Raw genomic sequence first — 6,900 nt, 5'->3', positions numbered from 1 at the left:
CTGCCAGAGCCCGTCCACACCAGCCCCAGGCAGCCAAGGGCCACTTGCCAACTTCACCTCACACTCCTGAAAAGCTGATGTCTCCCTCAGCAAGGCCAGAGATGTTCAAGTGCTCTTCCCACGTGTCCAGGAACCCCTCCTTATGCACAGTCACCTGCTGTGAATTACCTGAAGATGTCATTACTTTTTTCAGAGCTGTCACCTGCAATGCAGTTTCTTTTTAACTTTCTTGCTATCTGCTGTAGAAATAATAATTTAAAAAAGAACATGGCACACTTGAAATGCTACTATGCTGTATATTAAAAAAACAGCCCTAAACCCAACAAAACCAACCCACGTAGCACTTGTTACTTTTACAATATTCTAGAAGTAGAAGTCTTTTCTGAGAGATAACCCATAGGGTGAGGAGAAGAGAATCAATGCCCTACACAGAACTGACTCCAGGTAAATTCTTAACCTTTAAAATAAACACAGAAACCCCAAAACAACAAAAGCAAAACACTCTCAACAAAGTAAAACCTACTTTAATTAAATTCATACATCATCCAACATTTCTATGCAGAACAATTGTTTAGTCAAAAAGTAAATATATATGTTTAATCTCTTTCAAATGTCCACAAGAATCAAGAGCTACCAGTGTTCCTTGGAGAACAGGCAGTAGTTAAACCTCTCTTGCTGATGTCCAGGAACAGTTTGTTACATCTTTTAACCAGCAGTTCCCTATTGCACATAACAAATTTGCTCTCCATGTAAGCACCTAAAAGCCTGGTACCTCACTAAATAAATTAAAACAAATCCAGTTTCTTCAGCAACCATCTTCAACATATATATCTCAGTAAAGCAACATTCCTGCAAGCTTTTAATAAATAGAGAGAGAAGATCAGTGACTGCATTGGTGTTCTGTGGAATGATCTTTCCCCATCAACTCTTGCTTCTCCAACCAGTTGGGGTTTTTGGTATGCATGCTTTAAAAATCACTTTGTGTTGTTTATTTCATGAGAAAATCCCTTACATAGGTCAGTACATTTCACAGGGAATGTAGGACTGATCTGAGATGGGAATTTCAGTGTAAGGCTGGAAGGAGCTTCCTGCTGGAACCAAACCAAACTGTGCCTCTCTGGGAGCTGAAGGCAAAGTCCCAGAGGCTGAGTGGGAGACTGTAACCAACGAGGGATTCTCAGGCACATTTGGAATTGGCCTCACCTTCCTCCTTCTGAAGGGCTTCTTTTGTGTGTTAAGTCAGAGGAACAGAGCTGTGCAACCCCTGAACATCTGGATGCTGCATCACATCTGTCAGGGCTCCCCCACCCTTCCTTCAGCAGCAGCACAGACACGAAGCAGCTCCCTGCAGTACAGTGATACCATGGTTGCTATTTACAGTAGAATTAATGCATCTGTGCCAGTAGGGCAGAGGTCATATGAAAAATATACACAATACACTCATTTTTTAGCCAGATTAGGATATAAAAAAAAAATTTACTCTTCAAGTCCTAACTTTAAATGAAGAACAGTTCTGCCAGAGGTCTTCAAACCTCCTGAGGATATGTTAGAGCACATTACCCTAACGTATAAAAACAAATATTTACACCTCCATGAAGTACCAAAGAATTTTTAAAAATGCCTAGTAGCTCTCAGCGTGCAAAGTCAGCAGGAACTGATTATCCAGGATGTTCACTAACTGTAGACACAGTCTTGGAATCAAGCATTCAGAAGCAGAGTGCAAAAGACTCAGGAATTATTTCAGTCCATTTGTTCTCACTGTCGTTTCCTTTCTTGGTTTGGATCATTTCATAGAATCACAGAATGTGCTGAGCTGGAAGGGACCCATCAGGATCAGAGTCCAACTGCTGGCCCTGTGTGGGGCTCCCCAAGAACCACCCTGTGCCTGAGAGCATTGTCCCAGTGCTTCCTGAAGTTTGGTTGGTCCATACCACAGAAACCCTTTACAAACACTTATCAAGGTAACCTTCAGCTTAGTGCAAATGCTAGCATGTCCTAGGACCTGTAATCCTTTCTGACAGTGTGAGCCATCCAGTTCACTTTAGTAGTCCAACTTTCCCGCAGAGCTTCATCAAACTTTTGCTTGAACTGTTTTAGTGCTTCTTCCTCACTCTTCCCTAAGGCCAGGGAGTCCTAAGGCAACAGGGAAACAAAGACTGTTAGGAATTTTAAAATGCACAGTGAAAGGTGCTCCTTCACCTTTCAACACAAGCCACAGTGTGTTTTGTTCTCCTTTGACACTTTTTCTGCTTACTACTCATTGAGCAATACATCAATGGGTTTAAATAATAAATTTTCCTGGGTTTAAAGATAAAACTGAAAAAGAATGAAGCAAATTATTTTCACCTTTCCAGTTCTATGCTTGTGCATGAGCCAAGATGTAAAATACCCCTGAGATGACTGCATTTAAGATGCACAGATCCTGAACTCATTCTCTGAGCCCTAGGCCTGACTACAGGCCTTGTCCTATAGAGCTGAAAAAGAAAACTTCAAGGACTGTGTGGAAATCTTCACAGAAATGAAAAACAATGAAAATGTATTTATCTTAGAATCAAAAAAATCACATCCTGGAAAAATGCTGAGTCCTGCTGAGCTGTAGCTCTTACTGTACCTTGAGATACTGGATGTCCTTGACAGAGGTGAGCTCTGGCAGCCCTGCAGTCAGCATCAGTGCAAAGAGGGTAATAAGTAGGTTGCCGTGCTTGCGCAGGATCAGGTAGGCTTGCTCACAGCACTGCCGGAACCTGGGCACAGGGAGGGAGCACAACAGGCCAGTCACACACTGCAAAGGCCTGCAACTGCTGGCTGCTCATCTGTTAACTCTTATCTGCAATCTGGGATCTGACAAACACACACTCTGGAACACAGCACAAGAGACAGAGATGCCTGCAGAACTTGTTTGTGCATTCCCACAGTGTCCTGGGCTGACTAAATGATGCTTTTAACCCTAATAGTCTCATTCTGTTTATGCTGAATAGTAAGTTTTGCACCTTTAGGACTTGTTGTAGAGAGTGAAGGGGGCAGAGAAGAAGCTCAGTTTGTTTTCAGACACTGCACTCACTCCTCCACATTCCTGCTCCTGCACTGTGCTGTCTGCGGATGGACAGACAGCGGGACAGAGCTCTCCTTTGCTTTTAGTTAGTTTAGCTAGCTGAGGCAGAGAAGTTCCCTGACTGTGGGGTTTTTTCCCTTTTCTTTGGCCCTGTTTAACCTGCTCTGGATGAACACCCAGGGCAGCACCGGCAGCTGCACCTGAGGCCACCGGGCCGGGCCTGGCCTGGACACTTCCAGCACTGAGGGACTGACCAGAGCCTGAGTGAGCTGAGCTGCAACCCAGGGAGGGACTGCCTCACTTTGTCATCTCTTTTGGAGCAGCAAGGGGTTCTATTGTTTAATATTGTTTAGATTTTACTGTTTAATAAACAGGGTTTATCCACTTTTCTCCAAGCAGGTATTTTTCTCCTGGACTGGTTGGCGGCAGGGGCTGATTGAATCTGCTTTTCTAGAGGAGCCCCTTTGGGGATCTCTCCAAAATTTGCTCTGAACCAGGACACACAGACACATCCCATGTCTTCCCAGTGAGCTCTCAGTACAAAACACCACCAGCTGCTCTTCAGAAAGAACAAAAGTGCCAGAGGTCATGGTCCAACCTCCCTGAGAATTCGTTAGGTGAAATGCCCTGATGATCCTATAGGGTGGGTTACACTGGAAAAGCCAAAGCTCTATTGCAATCCCTCTAATCTCTGCCATTTCTGATTCCTTCCATGATCAAAACTGAGCCAGCTTCCAGGGCTGGTGGATCAGGAACACGTGGCTCCTCATGGCCAAGCAGGGCCAGCATGGGGCAGCACTTTGAACAAGCCCTGATGGACAGGAAGGGTGGGAGGGAGCCTCTTCCTAAGGCAGTGCTTGAACAACAGTCTGGCAGCCCTGCCTGGAGCCCAGAGCTGCTGCAGGCAGAGCTGAGCCCAGCAGAACCTGCCATTCCTGCTGTGGGAGATCAGCTGCAGAGCTGCAGCTCCTGGTTCTAAGACATCTGTGGGCATTCCAGCCCAGGGAGAGCAGTAGATAGCCCTGTAAATGCATGTTGGCAACACTTCCACACAAGTGCAAATGAGCAAACCAACCCCAGGTAAGTTCTGTTATGCTGGAAGTTATCTCAATTACAAATAGATCAAAGTAACACTCACCGACCAAATTTTTCAGTGTTCCCTGTTTTTCCTTGTTGAATAACATGAATGAAATCATAGGTGAGTATGAAAGGTACCCGTTCCCTTTTAATTCCAAACTTGGACTTGAAGTTTCCAAGAATATGCCCAAAATCTATGTGAAAGAGCTAAAAAAACCAAACCAAAACAAAACAAAAAACAAGTGAAAAATAATCTTTCCAGTGAAATGTGTCACTTTTCTAATATCTCTACAGGATGCAGGTACCAAGAATAGTTAACTCCTGACATGACTCTCCAAAACCTGTGGTTTCAACCCTTTGGGAGAATTTGGCTCTAAATCACTTCAAGATTTAAAGTCAGTAATAACATCCATACACCTTTGAGTGACCACTGCAGCAAAAGATTCTCTCAGGTTTAAGCTGCTGCTGCCACAGAGAGACAGCTTGGTGGCAGCATCAGACAAAAATGAGCCCAAGGATGAGCCCACAAGGATCAACATCATCACATCCAAGGCCTTCCCACACAAGGACAGAGGCAAAGGGAGCAGAGCTGAGTTAATCTGAAGGACCCTGTGGCAGCTCCCCATGTTAGAATTGAGGTTAAGGACATTTCAGCTTTCTTCCAGGAAGTACAAACTTAAAAAAGAATACTGCAAATGTCTGTAAAGCTGTCAATTTTATAACCCTTGCTGATTTTCTAGAAGAATAATTTCATTTAAATCAGACAAGTTACATTGCAGGGTAACAGTTAAGAAAGCAGGTGTCTGGGAGCTCCCCCAGGTTCTGAGTGCACAGCACTGTGCTGCTGCTGGGTTCCACACTGAGCATTCCTGCAGGGCTGAGCTGCACAGACTCACTTCAGGGAAACCACACTGCTCCAAAATGCACCTCATGGATTTTTAAGGGTGGTCTTTTGCAAGATACCCTAAGACCATTATTATTCAATGAATCTAAATCATTATAAGGCCTCTTGCATGTTCTGTAAAAGCTCTGCAGAACAGCCTCTCTCCATACAGAATTGCTGACGGACCAGGCTGTGCTCTGTCCTTCCCCCAGCATTACATTTCCTTTCCTTGAAGCTCTCTCCAACCCCTCAGTGTACCACAGACATCAGTTTGTGTGCCTTTCCTTTCCTCATGGCACCAAAGAAATTACAAATTCTGGAGAGAACTCTTGCACACCAAGGTCACCAGAAGGTTTTTTTACCTGCCCATTTTTCCTGACCATGATATTGTCACTGTGTCTGTCACCAATTCCCAGCACATATGTAGCTACACAGTAGCCAGCACAAGACAGAGTAAATTCTTCAATGGCTCGATCCAAGTCCTCTCTGCAACCACAGAGAAAGTTGTATTAGTGCACACTGATGGAATTCATGCCATGCTTTAGCCTCAAAAAAGATTTTACTTGTTTAAACTAGAAGTCCATTAGGATGCTACAAAACCAGAATTACTTGAGAAAAAAAATACTGTAAAGGTAGCTGTGGAGAACAAACATTATGAAAGGCAACATCAAGGCTTGAGACCCATGTAGTTTCCATGGGTTTTTTTGTGCTGCCAAATTTAATATAACCTACTCAACAGCACACAGCCAAAATGCTGCAAATGCCAGGCCCAAGGGTACCATGAGTCTCAGGCAGAATTTGACATGCTAGAAAAACAATTAGCCAGAAACCACACATTCCTCCAGACTGAAAGAGAAAATTCTGAGGAATTTTGTAGCTTATACTATAGCTGAGAGAATAAGTGTAGAAATTACCCTAAATTGTATTCCTTCAGCCAGTTCAAAAGCGCGTCCTTGTTGAAGGCAGCAGCTGCAGCCACGTTGCTGCTGTTTAACTGAATGTCAGCAATGGTTTCTGAGCTAGAAACAGCCTCAATGAGGCCAGAGTGATCTCCAGTTGCCAAGCAGCCATAGGGCAACATCCTGCAAGGAAACACAGAGTCATGTCAGAACCTCAGCCAGCTAAATGCTTCTTTAGGGTATTCAGTGTTTGGAGATGGCTGAATGCTCATGTGAATAGTAAACTCTTAAGGGGCAATATATAGGAATTGTTTGCAAAGTTTAAAGACCAGCAATACATTTAAAACATCTATTTTGTATATAGATGCAAAGAAGAGAGACACTTTGAAAAGCCTAATTTTTCCTTTTTTCTGGAACCCAGTTTCTTGTAACTTCCCAGGATGAGCCACAGAGGGAGCCCTGTGCTTGCATTTGTGAATTCCAGCCCCGACAGACCCTGACCTGCTCCAGTTCATTACCCATAAATTCTTGCTGGAAATGCAAAAGAGGATCTTACCCTTTTCCATCATCTTCCTACTTCAAAGGAAAATGCTAGAAATCCTTCTGAATCTTAACATAGAGAATGTTTTCCAGTTCATACTAAACTGAAGCATAGAAACCCAATGGAAAACAGGAATACATCTCTTAACTGGCTTGGTATCTCAAAACACACCTGTGCATTCACACACAGTGACCAGTGAAAATACCTCTTACCATGTCACTGCTTTACAGTGAGACACAGTTCAGGATGAAAATCAAGGAGAGGTGTGTATAAATAGCTAAGTGTATCTTTTCCCAATCCATTTCCTCCCTTCAGGTGCTTAAAAAGCTGAACAGAATGGCAACATCCCATGAGATGGGAGCTCAGCATTTGCAAGGTAAACTTACAGCAAACTTTTCAAAGGCAATGCATCACAAATTGAGCTGTCTGCTCTTGTGCCAGGCAGCTC

The 6,900-nt window shown here is 43.7% G+C and overlaps 1 protein-coding gene across 1 annotated transcript in view; it reads right to left on the bottom strand.

Moving 5' to 3' along the window:
- Nucleotides 1–557: 557 nt before the first annotated feature.
- PIK3CB (phosphatidylinositol-4,5-bisphosphate 3-kinase catalytic subunit beta) overlaps nucleotides 558–6,900 on the bottom strand; it is a 51,052-nt gene continuing 44,709 nt past the window's right edge. Inside the window, exons 19-23 of the mRNA XM_058031060.1 lie at nucleotides 5,927–6,094; nucleotides 5,375–5,498; nucleotides 4,191–4,336; nucleotides 2,612–2,744; nucleotides 558–2,133 (exon numbers count right to left, since the gene is read on the bottom strand). Of these exons, the coding sequence (XP_057887043.1) occupies nucleotides 1,996–2,133; nucleotides 2,612–2,744; nucleotides 4,191–4,336; nucleotides 5,375–5,498; nucleotides 5,927–6,094 (709 nt within the window). The 3' untranslated portion in view covers nucleotides 558–1,995. The remainder of the gene's footprint in view (nucleotides 2,134–2,611; nucleotides 2,745–4,190; nucleotides 4,337–5,374; nucleotides 5,499–5,926; nucleotides 6,095–6,900) is intronic.

The sequence above is a fragment of the Melospiza georgiana genome, chromosome 10 (assembly GCF_028018845.1).
Source record: "Melospiza georgiana isolate bMelGeo1 chromosome 10, bMelGeo1.pri, whole genome shotgun sequence".
In the NCBI taxonomy this organism is placed as follows: Eukaryota; Metazoa; Chordata; class Aves; order Passeriformes; family Passerellidae; genus Melospiza; species Melospiza georgiana.
This window is presented reverse-complemented; position numbering and strand designations above follow the sequence as displayed.